Source organism: Panulirus ornatus, chromosome 9 (assembly GCF_036320965.1).
Source record: "Panulirus ornatus isolate Po-2019 chromosome 9, ASM3632096v1, whole genome shotgun sequence".
In the NCBI taxonomy this organism is placed as follows: Eukaryota; Metazoa; Arthropoda; class Malacostraca; order Decapoda; family Palinuridae; genus Panulirus; species Panulirus ornatus.
In genome coordinates this window covers 52,429,251-52,449,380 of record NC_092232.1, presented here as the reverse complement: position 1 = coordinate 52,449,380, position 20,130 = coordinate 52,429,251, and the positions used below count along the sequence as shown (strand labels likewise).

At 47.9% G+C, this 20,130-nt stretch overlaps 1 protein-coding gene across 1 annotated transcript in view; it reads left to right on the top strand.

Annotated features, from left to right (window-relative positions):
* LOC139750068 (fat-like cadherin-related tumor suppressor homolog) overlaps nt 1–20,130 on the top strand; it is a 791,324-nt gene that overhangs the window by 583,764 nt on the left and 187,430 nt on the right. Inside the window, 3 exon segments of the mRNA XM_071664403.1 lie at nt 11,906–12,012; nt 16,767–16,927; nt 18,339–18,406. Of these exon segments, the coding sequence (XP_071520504.1) occupies nt 11,906–12,012; nt 16,767–16,927; nt 18,339–18,406 (336 nt within the window).

Genomic DNA, 20,130 nt, shown 5'->3' with positions numbered 1-20,130 from the left:
CCCTTGCAAGGCTCCATGACTCATGTTATGTACCATACAAGAGTTCCTGTGAATGAAGCTTCGATTAACGTGAATCAGAAAAAAAGAGAAATAAGAACAATAGAATATTAAGTAATGTTGTCTGAAGGTCTCTCTCTCTTGAGGAAGCTTTTGTCTTACAGTCTTAAGAAAAAGTAGGTATATGATGTGTGTGTGTGTTTGTGTGTGTCGTAGATGTGGCGGTTTAGTGATAAACACACAAAATGGATACAGAGGGAGTGACTGGCAGATCAGGACACTACATATGTTCTAATTCAGACAAGTGGCTGCAGGGACTGGTTGGTAAGTGGACGGAATCCTATGCTTACAGTTTTAAGGTCGGTCCTACCCCAGGGTTGCGTCTTTGGTCCCATGGTGTTCGTCGTACTTATACCAGACATTGATAACAGTACACGATAACAGCTGATACACACGTCTTGGAAGTTGATCGTAGAATTCTTATGGCTGTAGCATGGGTCGAGGGACCCCGTGCAATCGGCAAATGCTTGTTTCAACCCAACGGTAGCGCTCGGAAAATTACAGTAGTCAGTCGGGTGGAAATGATCAACCTCATTACCGATGTGAAAGAATGAAGAGTCACATGCCGGGGAACCTGACGTGGGAGAGAGAGAGAGAGAGAGAGAGAGAGAGAGAGAGAGAGAGAGAGAGAGAGAGAGAGAGAGAGAGGCATCAAGGATTGAGAAGCCTCAATGCCGGACGCCTTCGTATTTGATGGACACAGTATTGTGCAAGTCTCGAGTCTTCGAAAAACCAGGACGCACGATACGTTTCGCAATGAGAAATTATAACAGGACAGGACCAGAGACGCTGCTGAGATAGAAAACGCTTCTAAAGTTCACTTCCCACCCGCACCGGTGCAGGAAGACACCAGAGTCACTGAGACTCGCTCACCACTTTAAACCTTCCCTTGTCAGAATGCAGTAGACGCAAGACGTACCTCAGTATATAAACACAGGTATATCGGAGAGCTTAGTTTTTGACCTGCGCACGAAGATGGAGCAGACTTGGCGTTGTGATGTTTTTTAAACCCCCAGGAAAAAAAGGAAGAGAGAGAGAGAGAGAGAGAGAGAGACTGTGAAATAACGTTAATGAAAGTGTCATACATGTGTGGGTCCTCGTCTCGTCACTGTTTTCCTGGGGAATATAAGTCACGTGAACATTTTTCAGAATTAAGTTGACACCTTCGTCCTTGGTGTACCAGACCAGCCTGACAGCACAACATAAAACGTAAAGAAGAAGGAAGAGTTCTGGCTTTTAAACATAAATGGAGCAGACGAGCAAGCACAGGTGCAGGTTCAGAGACGCATTCCTTCAGTACACGGGGATGGATGCCATCAGGACCATAAGCATTGCTTTTGTCTAGAGAGAGAAGCGCTTTTAGGACATTTTGGAAAGAGGTTACGGAGAGGGGCATAGGATTGTTGAAAGGAGTATCAGGAGGTGAAGGAATGGTAGAATCATCCGAGGTGGAATTAGAGGAGAAACGAGAACCAAAGAGAGTTGCTTTGTCTACGGGAGAGACAGCCATAGTACCGTCAGAACGGTAAAGTGAGGGAAAGGTAGAGCGACAGAAGCGGTTACAGATGCCTTTAGCCTAAGACCAGAAAGACCTACCAGTGGGTGACAAGAAGTTATCGCAGTTCCTTTGCCTCAAGGATAAAGTACTTGCAGTGATTACGAGCAGTGATAAATGCTGTATGGGAGTCGGAGGAAGGAGAGTTTTTCCTATCCTGGTATGCCTGGTCCCTTGCCCGAATGGCCTCAGAGCAGGAATGGTTGAACTGTGGATTGGAAGAAGAGGTCGTCTTTCAGGAAGAGGGGATAAATGCTCCCGCTCCCCCGCAAGAATAGCCTCTGTTATGCGCTTGGCGAAGACAGAAGCATCGCCACAAAAGAGACAGTAATTTACCCAAGGAAAGTCAGAAAAAAAAAAGAAGTTACGTGTACTACAGGTATACTTAATGGTAATGGCAAATTAAGTCTTTCCTCTCTCTCTCTCTCTCTCTCTCTCTCTCTCTCTCTCTCTCTCTCTCTCTCTCTCTCTCTCTCTCTCTCTCTCTCTCTCTATCTATCTATCTATCTATCTTTTCCCACGACGTAGGAATTGGTTGCCATGGACGTCTGCTCCAGTCAGCTGACCTTATTTAATTTTTTTCCTACGACAGGTCATTCCTTGGGATACACGGCGACAGGTAAATGTCCCATTAGGTCAGGTTTCCATTAGCATTATGCCAGGTGGAGTGTGGCCATCTAGCGGCCTGATATGGTAACTCCCCACCCACCCCAGGCGTGGGTGCCTCTCACCCCAGGGGTGTGGTGTAGTGGGGCCGTCCGTTGTGGAGTAAGTTGGCACTCAATTTTATGATCGCTCGTACGGACCAAGTTTGCTCTTACATTTCCCCAGCTGCAGATGAGAGCCGCAAATAGCTGAGGTGCGGTGAGTGTGTGGAGGATGAGGTGTGGAGAATGTGTGGAGGATGAGGTGTGGGGAATGTGTGGAGGATGAGGTGGGGGAAATGTGTGGAGGATGAGGTGCGAGGAGTGTGTGGAGGATGAGGTGTGGGGAGTGTGTGGAGGATGAGGTGTGGGGAGTGTGTGGAGGATGAGGTGCGAGGAGTGTGTGGAGGATGAGATGCGAAGAGTGTGTGGAGGATGAGGGAGATACTGGGAGTGTGTACTCGATGAGGAAGGTACCGGGGAGTGTGAGGATGATGAGGGAGATGCCTTGGAGTATGAGTATGACGAGGATGATGAGGGAGATGCCTTGGAGTGTGAGGATGATGAGGAAGGTGCCGCGGAGTGTGAGGATGATGAGGGATATGCTGGAGAGTGAGAGGATGATGAGAGAGATACCTAGGAGTGTGAGGAACGAAGGATAACTGGAAATAGAGGAAAAGAACAAGTACACACGCAGCATATGAGAGATCTGAGGAGAGAGAGCTACCAGAGTCAGTCCCTCACCCTCCTGCCTCCTGATATGGGGAGAAACACACCGCCCTCCTCCCCCCAACAACCGCTACCATTACCATAATCACCACCAGCCCTACCACACTCTCCATCACTACCGACCTTGCTGACGCCGCCACCATCACCACCACCACTTGTACTGAAGCCTCAACCGTCTACTTCACTACCACCAACACACGTGTCATATAACAGCTACCACTATCAGCACTACCACCATCTCCAACACTAAACATCACCCCCAACACCACCACCTTCCACACGCCACCAGTCACAACACTTCCATCTCCAACACCACCACGTTGAACTCACTGCCACTCACAACACCACCAACACTCCCCCTCTTCTCCAACACGCTACCTGTAGCACCATCCCCACCACTACCTCCTCCTCCTCCTCCTCCAACACACCATAAAGCAGTTCACAGACGTGAGGGATGAGCAGATTGGGAGTGTCAGAGAACAGACTCCTGCAACTCATTTGCATTATGGGGCCAGTAAGTTGTGTTAATGAGATGCACAGGCAGGCAGTCCCTGGGTACAGGAGTAGGACATCCCCATGTACGTCAGTGTCATGGAGTGACAGGGGGTTCATAAGACATGAGACCCCGGAGGCCTGAAGTCGGTCATGAAGGGGGACCCTCTGTTAACGTCGCGTTACGACGCCAGACGTGTAACGTACGTCACACGACGCGCAGCAGTGGTGTGACTTAAACCCGTCACGGGCGGCTCCTTCGGGCTAGGGAATGCAACTCAGGGCAGGAATTAATTACCTTGTCCTCAGGCGATGTGTGGCGGGCGGGGTAGGGCCTCACGCCGCCGCCACTCCGAAAGCCTCGTTCTCTGTGACGCCTTTGGGAGTCGCATCACTTATGTGGCCACACCCTAGTGTCGCACTCTGCTCAGTCATTCGTTTATGTGCATATTCCTTTCGTGTCCAGGTGAACGGAGTTGTGTGGAAAGTCATTCGTTTGTGTATATATTACTCATCCTTTCGTGTCCAGGTTCATCGAGCGATTTACATGGTGAAGTAAATTGTTTACAGACAGTGAACAGCAGTGACTGGATATATATGAAGATAATAAACAGGGGAATCATTCACAGTAAGCAAAGTTACAAGACCACGAGTGGTTGAGATTGAACATGGCTATGGGTGAAACGCTTTCATATGTCTTATGATATTGGGTAAGAATTGTCTCCGAACTCTGTAATTTACAACACTCAAGTGAAAGATGTTGTGAGGTGTGAGTGGTAGCTTTGTTGGCGAAGTTTACATAGGGTCTGTTGATTATTAGCAGGAGGAGCATACTGCCATGAATATCTTTTACCCCAGTCGGGCGATAACAGTGTCAAGGTGTCTACTGATCCTGTTGGTGGAACTATATGATTCTTCTTGCATGATACTTTGATGATAGATGGACCTGCGTGTGTTGGTTCCACCTGGCCTTAACCCGAGACATTTCTTTTGTTCGTGTTCTCTCTAATTGATTGTGTTAAGGCTGCTCGCAGGTAGACCAAGAGGGCAATTATTTTCGTCGTTTTAAGCGGAAGTTTTTGCTAATTCATAAGTACTGTAATGCATTCAAAAGTCTAATTAAGGTTTATTCATTCTTTTAGCATCATCTCTCTTCAACCTCTCCTTTCTGTAGGACGCCATGTTGCTTCTCTCTCTCTCTCTCTCTCTCTCTCTCTCTCTCTCTCTCTCTCTCTCTCTCTCTCTCTCTCTCTCTCTCTCTCTCTGTTATGTATTATTTCAGCCATTGTTCTTTTGAGCTGTTTTCATTTGTCCCATCTCCTAGGTTTGGACCCGTGGCTTGCGTGTACCTACTGCTTCCCACAACTTGTGTGTGGAGACCGGCTGCTCTGATGCCACCTCCTTTCTTCGAACGGCTAAGCAGTGGAGTTCTCGTCCTTCTTTTGTCTTTCCATCCTCATAAAATCTTTCCTCTTCTAAGAGGCAGGTCTGAAAACACTTGCAAAGTCCTGATTAACCTCTACTTCTCTCCAGCATTTTTCTTTCGCCGGAGCTGGCCTTGATTGGGGCATATTTGTCCGTGCCGTGCCGGTCACTAGAAAAAATAAAAAGGATTGGAGTTTAGTGCAGACAGTGAGGATAGAAAATCTCTTACAGACAGACGATTAATCTCGGGGTCTTTAATGAGTTTGAGGACCGTAAGGGTAGAGCTGGAGAGATATTGGTAGGGCGCGTACGCCGCCCTGATACAGGAGACTGATATGCCCCTAATACTAGCACAAGTCTTAGTCATAACCCTGGTGCAGCATATGTACCGGGCATGGTGGTATCTTAAGTGTAACCCTGTAGTACTGTACCGTGTTGTAACAACCTCATGGTAGTGGTGCAGTACCATACAAGATGTGGTGTGTGTGCCACTGTAACTCCCGCCCCTCCGTACACTACTCCACTTCCCCACAGCTCCTCCTTACCCTACTTCTTCTCCTTGTTGTACTCCAGATAGTCGTCCTTCCGCTACATATGCCACAGTTCATCCTCCACCTTGGTGTCATACATGTACCTCTTATTCACCAACGCCCCTCATACCATGCACCACCTTATCTCACGAATAATCTTCCTCATTCTGTAATCTTACTCTATATATGGCGTGTACCTCATCTTTATTCTTCCGCCTTGATACAACACCCACTTGTACTGGCTACTCATCTTCCATGTTATCTTTAAATCACCGCGTAGATGATCACTGTACCTTACTCCATATCGTATATTTCCACATATCACACACCCCTTATTATACACCCCTTTTCTAACACAAGCCCTCGTACCTCCCTCCTCGCTTTTGATACCCTCTCGTCCCTATACCGCCATCTCCTATATTTTCCTCTCCTAAGAAAAGACCCTTTGTGACCTCTGTAATCCTTTTGCACTACCGCTCACAGAATGAGCATGGTGTGCGCAATAAGTTTGCCGGGCTTACCGGCATAAATGAAAAATAGGGTGGAATTAGGTGAAGGGAGGAGATATGAACTAGGGTCAAAACTAGAGGGTAGGGTGTAAGAATAGTGTGGATAGGGTAGGACAGGGAGGAAGAGGTTTAAAATAGGGTGGAAGACGGGCGGGTTGTGGGACGTAAATTGGGAAAGGTGTATGGGAGAGGGAGGAACGGAGGGCTGTATGTGTCAGGATGCAGGGGAGAGTGTTGAGCGAGGGTGAGCAGACATCATGGTGCGGCCGAGGTTTGCCGGGCCGGAGTAAGAAGACTCGGGGGGTTTTAATTCTGCGGTGTTGTAAAACTGGCGATGAGGAGTGTGTGTGTGTGTGTGTGTGTGTGTGTGTGTGTGTGTGTGTGAGGGTTATCCCCGGGTGTGCGGCCGCCCGCCCCATAACTCCTACCAAATGATGCAATAAGGAGGTGCAGCCAGCAGCCTCGTGCTGGCCCCTACCATCAGGGGCCAGCGGCAGCCGCGGCGAGGCTCGGAGGTGAGGAGGGTCCAAGAGTAGGGCATACCGGCGGATGAGATGATCCAGGAGGAGAAGCTACTAACACAGAGGCGGCCAGGAGGAAGGGGGTCCCAACACAGGGACGGCCAGGAACACAAGAAAGGGAAATTTGTATAATAAGAGCTAGCCACTAAGGTTAGTTAGCGCACCTTGACACGGACGTTTACCAAGAAGGAAGGACGCACACATTAGGGGTGACCTGGTCGGGAAAGCTGGCAATACTGGGGGCGTCTGGACAAGAGTCGGACAAGTAGTTCAGCAGTAGTCGGTAGGGAGCGCGGTAATCTTGGCCTCTGGTGCCGGTAAAGATGCGGGTTAGCATGGAGCCTGAGGCTGGTGAGGAGTGTGTCACTCCATCGCCGATGGACGGAGGTGGTCGGCCTCGCGAGAGCTTGGGCGTTAGGGAGCCCTACTCCGTCGGTATGGTACGGTGTTTCTTGGGCACGAGAGATCGCAGTGTGAAACGTAAGGGCTTGGCAGTGGGAAAGATGAGAATTGGTGTTCTTTTAACTTGTCACCGTGAAATGGAGTGACTTGGCTGAGGGAAAACGGGAATATGGATTCTCATTCCGACATCGGAGAATGGAGTGACTCGCCTTCTGGGAAGACGAGGCTGGAGATCTCATGTGGTCAGTAATATAAGAAGTGGATCATGTGAGCAGTTTCCCTCCCTCTCCCCAGCACCGTAATTAAGTTTAAAAGCGAGTTTTTGTTCTGATTGCTAACTGGTGGATTCTTCCCATTTTGGTTTTCCTTTCAATCTTTTCTAAAAAGAAAAAAAAAAAAAAAAAAGAAATGAGTTTTCCTGTTCGAGTGCAGCTTGGAAACTTGCGTTGAGTGGTACGTAAAGTACCAGGGGAAACCAGAATGGATTTCCTGTTTTGAACTTTGTCATACCTGAAGCTAAATCTGGCTCTCCCCTTGATCACCCCTCCCCCTCCCCCTTTTTTTTTGTTTCAAATAAGAGATTTGCAAAAAAAAATATTCAAAAAATGTTTTCGTTTAATAACTTTAGATTTAATTGGCGTCATGAGCCATGAGTTGCAGTGACTGGCGTGTTCCACTGTGGGTTCGACTGCTTTTAAATGGATAGGTGGATTTTCCCCGCACGATTCCTTCCATAATGCATAATAACCACTGTCGAATTTGATATATATGTATGTGAACGGTTCATGCCCAAAATGTATTTGAGAGGTGAGAGATAGAGAAGGAGGGAGGGAGAAGGAAGAGGAAGAGGCAAGAGGGAGAAGAAAAGGAGGAAAGGACGTGTATCTTTAACTCCACCTGGCCAGCTTGTACAAGATGGTCCCAGCACTGCAGGGAAACACACATCACTTACGGTAATGAGGCTTTACTGCACGTGGACCCTGGCAGAGGCATGAGGGCCTCATACCGTTGTTCTAACCCCTCACCCTCACCAGTGTGAGGGAGGTTGGGATGGTGTCTGGAATGATAGTGTTGTGAGTTGAGGGTGATGATGACCTGCAAGGGTTGATGGGGTGGAGTGGTAGATGATGGAATGATGGTTGAAGGAAGGTGGTTGTGGGGAGGAATGTGCGGATTGTGGTTGAGAGGGATGGGTGTTAAGATGGTGATCGCGAGGGGTGTGTTGGGATGGTGGTTGAGTGGAGGGGAGGGATAAAGGGTGTTCAGGGCTTGGTATAGTGAGGTCATGATACGCATGTGAGAGGGAGGGGAAGTTCGGAGTTGAATGACACCCGGGTTGGCCTGGGAATGCCGACCCTAGGATGACCTCGTCTTACCCTAAGCGTACTATCATCTTGACACAGCCGACCAATACCTTCCTATTGATTCATTTTTTCCGCCCATTTTATTCGTCAGGTTTTTTTTTTTCCTTGTAGAGCCTGGCGGTGTGTGATAGAGGCAGGACCTCTGCTGCCACCCACGACATGTCACCCTCCCTCTAACAAATGACTAGGCCCATTTTCACCCGTTAAGTCTGTATTTTGCTTCCCCTGGAGAGAAGTCCATCTCGTCCTTCGTGCAAACGGTCTATTTACAGTCTATGGAGGTAAATGTTCGGTAACAAAATACTTGAAACTCTGAAAGAAACTTGGAAGTTGGTCAAGCCACAGTTGGAGCTCATTGTCAATTTCCCCCCGCCAAGGAGGGCGACTGGCCGCCTCGTAATTTGCAATTAAAATTTCCATTTACGACCGACTTGTCAGGAAGCGACAGAAAGGTGTATGTAGTGCTGTGGGTGTGGAGGTGTAGCTTGAGTTTTAGGTCGACCCCCAGGAACTAGGGTGTGGGGAGCTCCTTCTTCATAGTTCGCAGGTCTCCAACACACTCCATCTCCAGTACTTTAGTCGAAGTGCAAAGCAAATCACTTTGATCCCAAGATTTGGCGATTTTCGCGAAATGGAAGGAGTGGAGAGGCATGAATGGTAGAAATGAATGAACCAATTTCCGACGTCACGTCACACAAATCCTTGTAGAGGCTGTGGCCAGATAATTGGATGTTCCAGGCAAGTAATTTGCTGCCAGCTTTGTTGACCAGTGGCCCAGGAGACCAGCGGCCTCACTCCCGCCATGACCAGAGGACTTCCTCCTCCTCATCCTCCTGTCCCCTTGTCTCCTTGCTCTCACAATGTCTCTGTCCACCTATGCTTGTCACTCAAGTCCGTTTTCCCTCTTCGTTTTCTGACTTCCGACCCTCTTCCACCCGAATCATTTCTCCACCCGTTGCTTTCCTCTCTTGTAGAACCGCCTTCCCTCTTTTTTCCGCTCGAGCGGGAGTCTGTTGTGCGATCGTGGCCATCCTGTGGACGGGTGACGCAAACGTGGAGACTAGAGAACACAACAGGTCATGGGATCGAGCCTTAATGTTTTGAGTTGCAGGTTACGTTGAGACGAAAAATACCCGCAAGGATTGGTTAGTATGAAATTAATCATTAATCAAGTTTACATGATGAATGATATTTACAGACTTTGAATTGCAATAACTGGAGTGTGTTAAGATATATGATAACTGAACTATTTACAACAAGCAGAGTTAGAATACTGCACAGTATCTGAGATAAAACATTGTCATGGATGAAACGCTTACACGTATCTTGTAATGCTCGATAAGAATCATCCCTGAACTCACTAATTTACAGCAGTCAAGTATGCAGCAGGGGTGAGACTAACTTTGTTAGAAGAGATTACTTTAGGTCTGTTTATTATCGACAGGAGGAGCAACCTCCCATGAGTATCTATAGCCCAGCCTGAGTCGGGCAATAAGAACATCAAGGCGTCTGTTGATCCTCTTCAATAAGAACATCAAGGCGTCAGTTGATCCTCTTCAATAAGAACATCAAGGCATCAGTTGATCCTCTTTCTGCATTATATTATGATGCTCGTGTTGCATTCCCTTCGCCTTAAGTGTAACAGACTGTGGTCGTGTTCTTTATGAATGTTTTAAGACTACTCGCAGATAGACAGACTCAAGGGAGTATTCACTTTCATCCATTAAAAACTAAAGTTTTTCTAATTCTTCAGCCTTGTCACGAATTTTGAAGGATATCCAGGAAACCTGGACCCACACTCCATCATGGGTAATTTCGTTATATTAGTTTCGTGCTTCAGACGCAAGCGTATTAGTCACGGTGGAGGAAGGTTATTATATTTAGCGAGGAAAGGTATCTGCTCGCAACCAGACTATCTATCCTGGAATGTTGAAGAGGTTTAGGACCATCCGCGTAACAGACAGTTCAGTATGAAGTGAGGATAAGGCTTGTTAGTATTGTTCCTTGAGCTGGGGCAGTATACCACCATCAGGCTGGGTGGTGCTAGGCTGCTGCTTGGGGAAGACACTCCTCCCCACGCCGGGACAATAGTGGACGGACACGATACCATCTTGACGGACGAGAAGGCGCGATTTGAAGACGCCTGCCTGAGGCGGCGGTAATGAAACTGGGGGAAGTGGCATGGCGAGAAAGGTGGAACAAAGGAAGCGGGAAGTTATACCAGAGGCGGGTCGTATGGGACAAAGGTCGTGGCTGATATGTAGAGCAGCGATGCTGTACAATAGCGACTTTGTAGCGGACGAAAGGCCAAGTAGAGAGCCAAGACTGCACTGCTGGTTGTGAGGAGATAGCGAGAGGAGTGAGGAAGATGTGGCGAGCATAGCAGCGTCGGCAGCGTGGTCTGGGTGGCTCAGGAGTGTGTTCCAGCTTGACGAGCTCTCCCAGTGGGGCAGGTCTTCCCTCCTCCTGTAACTCACTCGAGATCTTGCATCGGGGAGTGGGGAGGTTGCTCCTTAGTGCCATATAACAAGTTGTCCCATTCTACAATCAACTTCGTTTCCTCGCCTATGGCCGGGAGGTTGTGTCGTGTAAGGTACTGAAAAGTTTATTTTTTTTAAGCTTCGTCTGATGTATGGGAAGTCATGACTCGAAAACAAGGCTTCTTCGGTGTTGTGCCATCTTGGCCGTTACTAATACGACCAAGACTTGGCGGAATATAAGTAGACAAAAGACGAAGAACGCAGGAAAAGTGGGGGTCGAAGCGTCCTGCAGACGACACGGAAAGTAAGCAGAAGGCTATTGCAGAATCCACGAATACCTTGGTGAAGCTTGCTATTCACCGTAGTAAAATGAAAGTTGTTCAGTGTCATTAACATTATGAAGACAAAAGAGAATTGAAATGTGGATGCAAGTGTCTGGAGGAAGCCAGAGCGTCCGTTTCTCAGCAGTGGCGTGGTGAGCCTCCTGCTAGGCTCGCCAGTGAGGCCGGGAGAGCGTGAGGGTGTCAGGAGCTGAGTCCAGCGCCGCTTGTATTCGCTGGGTAAATCCGTCGTCAGTTATCAGGGCCGGACACACGCTGCCCACTATACCTGCCGACCAGGGGCAGACCTCTCCCTAGGGGCGTTTGATGCCGCTCAACAGAACTAGGATGATTGTGGCAGACTGTATACGCGCTTGTGTGTCCGTTTCTCTCATCATTAAATTACGTACACGCTGTTGGATCGTACGCACCCTTTGTGAAATGTACAGTGCTTGTAATTAGTGCTAATCACCGTCTTAATGATTGATTCTTGATTGAGATAAGATCAATAACAGGAGGTTCCAATTCTTATATATACATGCTGTTCTGTTATTTTTATTTAGATTAATGTATTGTGTTATTTGTTCTGACTGACCATGAATACATTTATATATTGTTACGGTGGTGATGTAAGATGCGACTATGAATAATTCTATCTTTAACTTGTTCAGCACGACGGTACGACCCTCGACCTATAGGTATGATGGCCTGGCCTTTAACCTGACCTTTAAGGGTCATACCCAAAAGTCTTACTGTCGTGGTCAGGAGATTAACTTTAGAATAAGCCACCTCTGTCCTGAATATGATGTGGATGAAGGGCAACTTGCCTGGAGTGTTGTCATTGCCTGATAATGACCCAAGGATGTTTATCTTGCAGGATCCATCTACACCTTGTCCTGGCTGGACCGGGAGACTGTCTCTTGCTACTGGCTCAGTGTGAGGGCCCAGGACTCAGGCACCGTACCCAAGCACGCCACGCTACACGTGAGTACCACCAACTGTGTATCCTCCTAGTACCTTGTACTGCATTTTGAGTTATCGTAAGTATTACATAGTTTACCTTCAGCAGCCAGTGCTACATGTAGACCCACTGTGAGTATCACATAGTTGACCCTCAGCACTCTGTACCAAATGTTATCCTTTTATTCATATTTTGCGCCCTCCTAGTATCCAGTACAAGATGTAAACCCACGAATACTGAAGTTTACCTTTCTAGCACCCAGCACCAGATGTAGACCCGCTGTTATTACCACACGGGGTTTAACGTCTTGGCATCCCGAACCAGAGGTAGATCCATTGCGAGTACTACACTGTTTCCCTTCACAGCACTTGATGTTCAAGGAAGACCCTTTGCATTTTAGAAAATGAATGTCGTGCACTCTGTATTTACAAGAAAAATATGGTCCTAATGTTAAAATTTTTGGTATAAGGAACCTGAATGGTTTGGAGTCTATAGACCATGATTTATATATTCTGTTTATTTTTCCTGAGGGACTCTATTTAGTATGTGTTAACGATACACTGATAAGAGTCGGAGGAAATGTATCGACTTGGGCGCGTCAGTGTGAAGAAATGGTTGGTAAGAGTGGCAGTGTACGTACCACCTTGCATTTGGTACTAGGGCCACGTCTGGAGTGGGTTACTGCACCACACTGATCCAGCTGGACTCCATTGGTAGGCAGGAGTTCGGGTGTCATTGTCATAGCTCACAGGAAGTGGCCAGGGCTTCACAGACTCCCAGTTTCATGTGTTTCATCACACCTACCGCCAGCCCCACACTGACTCAGATTATATCACGTGCAACCTCAAGCCACTCTTCTCTCTATCTCTCTCCCTCTCTCAGCTGATGCGAGAGTTTAGAATTTGAATGTTTAGAATGACGAAGAGGCACGGGGCGAATTTGCGGATGCACACGAATTCTTGTTGGGAGAGAGATGTGGCGTGTACGACCCAGATATATGCAAACTTCCTGAAGTGGGAGAGGAAAAAATATATATACACATTGTTTGTATTCACCCCAGCACATGGTAGGAATTGTGTGGTACTGACTCCAAGGCAAACTGCAAGGATGGCAGTATATCCCACATTCACAGACACCTGTTAAAACACGGGAAACTTAAGCAGATAACGAGATGATAGATATCAGCGAACAGCAGAGAAGCAGATGGCCCCTTTCGCTGTTCCTCGCTGGCGGATGAAGGAACTGAAGACCTTCATGTTCTTAGGGCAACAGAGCCATCGCGACCACCAAAACAAGACAACACCACGAAACAATATATTTCATATTTACCAAAGTCCAGGGATTATGTAGTTCACAACCGACGAAGTGCCTCAACGAAGGAATACAAAAGAATTCAGACAGCAACAGACCATTAGATCCTTTTAAGACTCTTTATTAGAGCGAAAGACATCAGTAACTCCCGGAATAGTGTGGTAAAAGTTGGAAGGCATACAGATAACTCCAAGAGGATAACCGGCAAATTGTCACTTTAACTATGCAGGCGCAAATAACTGGTTTTATGATTGAGGTAAATAGTGCGTGCAGCCTTCGCTGTAGCCCATGTGGAAGGTAACAGAGACACTGAGGAAGCAGGTCGAAAGTAAGATTCATATACGAGTGCCAGAGTAAGAAGGACGTGTGTGGGAGTTGGGGTATCATATTAGACCTGCTTATAACAACCCGGCTGGTAACAGTTGGCAAATGAATTGATGGATTTTTTTTTTTGTAACTTGACTGTAAACCTGAGCCTAGTAACTGCATGCGCATGTAAACCACCAGATCTGAAATCACAGAAATTAACACAACAGTTGAAAGCTATTTTTCTTTTTTTCTTTGAAGACAACTGTAAGTCCAGCTTGAGACTGTAATCCTTCAAGATTTTTACCTGCCACTCGTAAGATGTAAATATACGAGAGACAGAGAGAATCGTATGCTTGAGAATCTCCCAAGAGATTCTCAAACAGATGCAGAGAGATTGAACTCAGACATTGAGAGACGTGACCCTTAAAGGCTGATGAACTCAGACAGAGACAGACATGACCCTTAAAGGCTGATGAACTCAGGCATAGAGAGACGTGACCCTTAAAGGCTGATGAACTCGGAGAGACGTGACCCTTAAAAGCTGATGAACTCAGACATAGAGAGACGTGACCCTTAAAAGCTGATGAACTCAGACATAGGGAGACGTGACCCTTAAAAAAGCTGATGAAGTCAGAGAGAGACGTGTCTTTTAAAGGGTGAGTGAAGACTTTCCACCCCTTCATCGTAGACCAGAACCCACCAGAGGAGAGAGGGGAAATACCACTGGATATCAGCAATGGAGAAAACCCTTATATGTGCAGCATCACCGTCGCCTGTGCTCTCTACCTCACCCACGACTTTAATAAGGAAGTAATGACGAGGTGCGGACGCGCCACCACCAGCCAGAATTCGACCAGTCATCCCTGGTTCGACCATCGTCCCCAGACGAAGGAAGTTTATATACTCTCAGTGGGAAGAAACACACCGAGAAAAAAAATATGATTTGCAGAGGCTGAGAGTAGGATAAATGGTGACAAGGACAATAAACATACGCAGTAAATATACAACAGATACATAGAGTGACGCAACAGGAACTCATTTACACATTTACTGAAGACATTGAGGGATTAGTCAGCTTTCAGTCAGGTCTTGCAGTGGCTAACTGAGTTTGTTAATTCATCAGAAACAAGCTTCACCTCCTTTGAGGTACATACACGAGGATGGCAAGAATGTTCACAAGGGTTGCGGTAAGGTCTCGAGGGAGGGAAAACAAATAGTTTGGGCCAAAGTTATGAAATATTACCATCGGAATTACATAATGAAACTGGGGAATTATAAGGAATTATGGAAATGTGGACAAAAGTTACTGAAAATAATTTTTTCGCGTAAAATTTATCGACGGTAAACCAGAACACAAAAGAGTTCACTCCAGGAATACAGCAGCATTATGATAGCATGAAGCAACATCATGATAGCATGAAGCAGCATCATGATAGCATGAAGCAGCATCATGATAGCATGAAGCAGCATCATGATAGCATGAAGCAGCATCATGATAGCATGAAGCAGCATCATGATAGCATGAAGCAGCATCATGAGTAACAGCTGAAAAAAAAAAGCACGTTCGTTTTATAAAAAATTATGCCTTCCATTTTGCCAGATGAAAAAGTTGCTAAGATAAATTCAGTTTTTGTTATCCAGATTAATTCAGTATGAATGAAACTAATGAACACTACATATCAAAATAATAAACAATTAAAACTACATTCAACAGTTCTATGGGTCATCAGGCTGGCAAAGGATTGTATTTATTGTCGTGATCAGAAATATTTGAGGAAACACTGGCTCACAGGAACACAAAATAATAAGATGCGTTGCATCATACAGAAGAGAAGCAATATTAGATCACAGAGCAGCGGTGTTTCTTCAAAAAAAGAGTCTTCTAAAACTAAAAAGTGGGCATGAAAATCAACGAACAAATAACCCTGATCGACTGTCACTGGATTGGAAGAGGCTTTAAGTTGTTTACAGACCCATCTCACGTTCTCTGCGGCCTTTGATTAGCCTAACTTCAGACTCGTTTTCATTACGTCGGGAGTTATGTTGAGTTGACGCGAGCGAAGACCACAACGAATGTCGGATATGTGGTGGTCGTACGTGGGTTAAACTGCCCCCAGCTCCCTCGACAGCTTTGAACGGGTGGTTTCCTGGACGTGTACTGCAGAATCATTCGTCCTCCGAGTGCCCGGGTCAGTTCCCTCATCATCTACCTCCTCCCATCTTCACACGAGTCTGGCTGCAACAGTACTAGGAGCTTTTAGTCGCGCAGGTTCCCGGAGCTGTCAGCGTCATACACCGCAACGCGTGCTGCTCTCGCGGCGCGGCAGTGGCCACACTGATTTAAATTCTCCCTTCCATACGAGCAAGACTCGCTCACTACGACGAGGGACTCCCATAGTAGATCAATGCAAATATGGACGTACGCTCTTGGGGTAAAGAGGACTCTTAACACACCTCAGCTGTATCACATGTAAATCAGCCCTCACTCCTCCCGGGCGGTGGGTGAATCACTGGAGGTGCCCCTCGGACCAGTGCTGCCGGCAGCAAGGCACGCACGAATATGGCGGGAAAATCTTGTGTGTTCCAGTGTGTGCTACGGCTCTCGAGTCCCAGTGTTTGTTTAGCAAATTATACGTCGGCAGTGTAGTTGCTGTTCGGTAATTCACCTGTTTCAACAGAACTGTATTGAATCGAGTTACAAACTGGATCAGCGCAGGTGCCTCGTACCGTCTGGCGTCTTGGCGCTGCGGTTGTGCCGGGTGCTAAGTGGTGCTCCATCATAGGGAGGACAGGCCTGTATGGCGGGTGTTACGTGGTGTCCTATCTTAGGGAAAACGGGAATGACCGTGTGACACTGTCAAAAGCTGCTACTGATGAGTCTGATCGTCCATGTCCGTGGAAAGATGAAGAGTACATCTGGTGTGTTGAGGAGGGTCCCTGCCGGGGTTTGGTGGGGCGTGGTGACTGTTGGAGGCCTCGCTGCAGATTGGGGCAGGACATCCGGGGTGTGTGAGGATGAAGCAGGAAAAACTGATCACCGGACAGTAGCTGGAGAATTTTGGTTCGTGTCACCGTCTAAGTAGCATTGATGAGTCCTTGAAAGAAAGTTGGCATGTTCTTAGTGGCATCATGTGTGTTTCTGCTTCTCCTCTGTCAGTTGATCTCGGCTTCTCCTCCGTCAGCATGTTCGCTCTCGCTCATGCGATATGTGCGTGCTCCCATCAGAAGCGCCTCCCATGCCAAACGCCCCAGTACCATGACATTCCCTCAGCCTCATCCCAATTCTCTCCTGACTGGTGCCTCCCCGTACTGGTGCTGGTGAGCAGTGATCCTGGCACTGATGGTGGAGGGTGGAAGCGATCCGAACGGTTTATTAAGTGATCGATCTGAGTTATAGATGATGGAGGGGTCAGGCTGACGTAGCCGATGATGAGAGTGAGGGCAGGTAGTTGAGGATGAGGGAGACCGAGCTGGGAGAGGAGCAATGTCCTGCTGGATGGGCACGAGGAAACAAGAGGTTCTGTTGCATCACTTAAAAAAACTGCGGCTGGAAGGATGTTATGTAGCCACGTACTCGAATGCTTCCCGGACATGAGCCCCTGGTCACCGCAGGCCGCCAAACGCCTCTCCTCCCATCCTTCATCCACGGCAGGAAGCACCACCGCCATTCGTGGCAAAAGAGCCGCTGGCTGGTGGTAGTGACCGGACCTGGGCCGCCGTCGGGCCAACCATCCGCCGGCTGGGTCACTCGGCGGCAAAAATACCGCCCGCATTACCATAATTGCCCAGGGCCGTCACCAAAGACAGCTTACCGGTACTTACCCGTGATGTTCCGGTGCCCGAGGTGAATGCTGGGTGAACCCGACCTTGGTGACGGTGCCCACAGTGTCCCACGCGGTGCCAGTAATGCACCCGTGATGTCCGCCGCTGCCGTGATGTGGGTCGCTCTGCTGGGGGAGTATAGGACTCCCGGGTCCCGGTCGGGGCAAGCCAGACCTGGCTGTAATTCTTTATTCTAAGCAGATGGGAGTGGCTGTGGACGGTAGATGCAACTGTGGTGCACACACACACAACCCTGAGGGCGAGGAATGTAGTGTTTGAGGCCCTTGACCTTCTACCTTACATGTGTCTGATGTACCGGTGACCTGTCATGCGACCTGTGATTGATCCTTGCATGACGGACCAGTTTCCTGCAAGACGCGGATCTCGGTAACATGTTAGTATCGTTGTACCTGCCAGTGACCCGTCAGGTCATGGATGAGGTGATTCATGTGACCTGCATGATCTCACTTATACTCAAGCCTCGCACCGTCTTGCTCAAGTCATACCGCCGTGCTCGAGGGTCGAACCGACTTGCTTAAGTCATACCGTCTTGTTTAGGGGTCGTACCGTCTTGCTCAGACCATGCCGTTTTGCATAGGGGTCGTACCGTCTTGTTCACATCATGCCGTCTTGTTTAAGGGTCGTACCGTCTTGCTCAAGAGTCGTACCGTCTTGCTCGAGTCGTACCGTCTTGCTTAGGGGTCGCACCGCGCACTTCGAGTCTGTCTTTATCCCAGAGTGGACTTTTTTCAAAACCTAGCGTGGCTTAGTGTCCATTAAACAAGCCTTTGAAGTTATGGGTGATCATGACCATGTAAGATGATACAGATGGCCGTGAGAACGGGCACTAATGAAAAAGATATAGGCCGTATTGAAAGATATTGATAAGTTGATATGATATTTACAGCAGTGAGCAGTATCGACGTGTTATAGTACATCCAGCAGTGATGAGTGCTGATTCTATTTGCTACAACAGTGAGTAGTATTGATACGTTATGATAGAACAGTGAGCATTATTGACATAGTACTACGGTACTCCCAGCAGTGACCAGCACTAATGCATTACAACGCTTCGAACAGTGAGCAGTTTTGACACGTCATAATACTTGCAGACGTGAGCATTATTAATCCGTTGTGATACTTCCAGGAGTGGGCAGTATTCTTACTCTATGATACATCCTGCAGTGAGCTATATTAATATCTTATGCTGCTTCCATCAGCGAACAGTATTTCTTGTACCTGGAACTATTTAGGGAGGGTTTGTTTCTCGAATACAAGCAATGCTACCATCCCTGTTCGATTTACAGTCACCTGCTTCCTGTGGGAAGCAAGTGGAAGGCCCAGAGTCCTGTCTGTGACTTGAGGGGTAGGCAGTGCCCCGCGGGATATGTGTTTACGGTTGATGGGTGACGTTCGGAGGCATTAAGGACGGTCAGTGTGGTTCAGCTAATTCTTCGTCGCACGACTTACTGCCCACTGAAACCTTTGTCTTAAGTCTTGTGGCCTAGCAAACCCTTCGTATAGCCCAGCGAGCCCGTCGCATAGTCGCACGTCTTATGGCCGAGCGAACGATCCATCGCTCGTCGTGTTTCCTAAGGAACTCTTTATCGCACGTCTAGGGCCACCGTTCGTCATCTGGTGCCCTCCCATGCTAACTCTGCTTGTGTAGTGTGAGGGAGTTATGTCCACGGCCTCCCATCCTCCTCACTCTAACACTCCTCCCTAACATCTGCACTGTCGGGTTTGAGCTTGTATCACTGGCACAAGTGAGCGCGGCGGTGATGGAGGACCCGAGGCGCGCTGCTCCGGCTGCTGTGTAATGAGCGAGCATCTGTCTGGAGCAGGTGGTAAGGGCAGTAATGTGTGCGAGTGTTAGTGCTCAGATGATCGCATCAACCAACATCATTGCGCTCAGGTAGAGAGCGGCCGTCGGCCTCCAGGCTCTAGATACGGGTGTGCGTGTGTGAGTGTGTGGTTAGTTTTTTTCTAACCTTCCCCTTGTGATGATTGCAATTCTCAGGATGGCCGAGTACTAAGAATTTCGTCAGCTTATAATCCGTTAGCTGTGGTTCGCGGCCATTCTTGACAGAAGGGAGTCGGTCGGAAACCGTTGTGTGTGTGTGTGTGTGAGTAGTGTAGCAGCTCCAGGTGGTGAAGCTGAAGGCTCAAGAGAAATTTCTGACGTTGGTTATCCAGGAGTCTGTCATCTTTAAACATTTTCCCTCAACTTCCAGAAAAGGATTTTGGCCGAGTCTGTGATCTCGCAGTTTACCCAATCTCCTCGTGTCGTGGCTGCCATCCCCTTGTGGAAACTTTTGATGTTTCTTGGCCATATTTTCTTTGACGGACGATGTCATCCTGTTCAGTGTTGACGACCTGCGCGATCTTGGGTTAGTGATTTTGTGGAGGATAGACTGTGGCACCAGGCTGGCGGCATCATAGGGTTCTGCTCGTAACGTTTGCCCGTGAGACAGAAGCTCACAAGGAGACCTAAGGTACTGGCGAGAGTACTCGGAGAGGACAGACGGTTCGATGGGTCCTGCCACCATCCTTTATCCACCCATCTGTCAGGACGCCCCGGACTTTAAGTCTGTGAAGATTGAAGTCATCAAGTACATGGCTGAGGCTTGAGGTGTGAGGTTGTCCGACCGTGATGATGAGAAATGATATACCTCCGGGTCTAGCTTGAAAATGTTTTG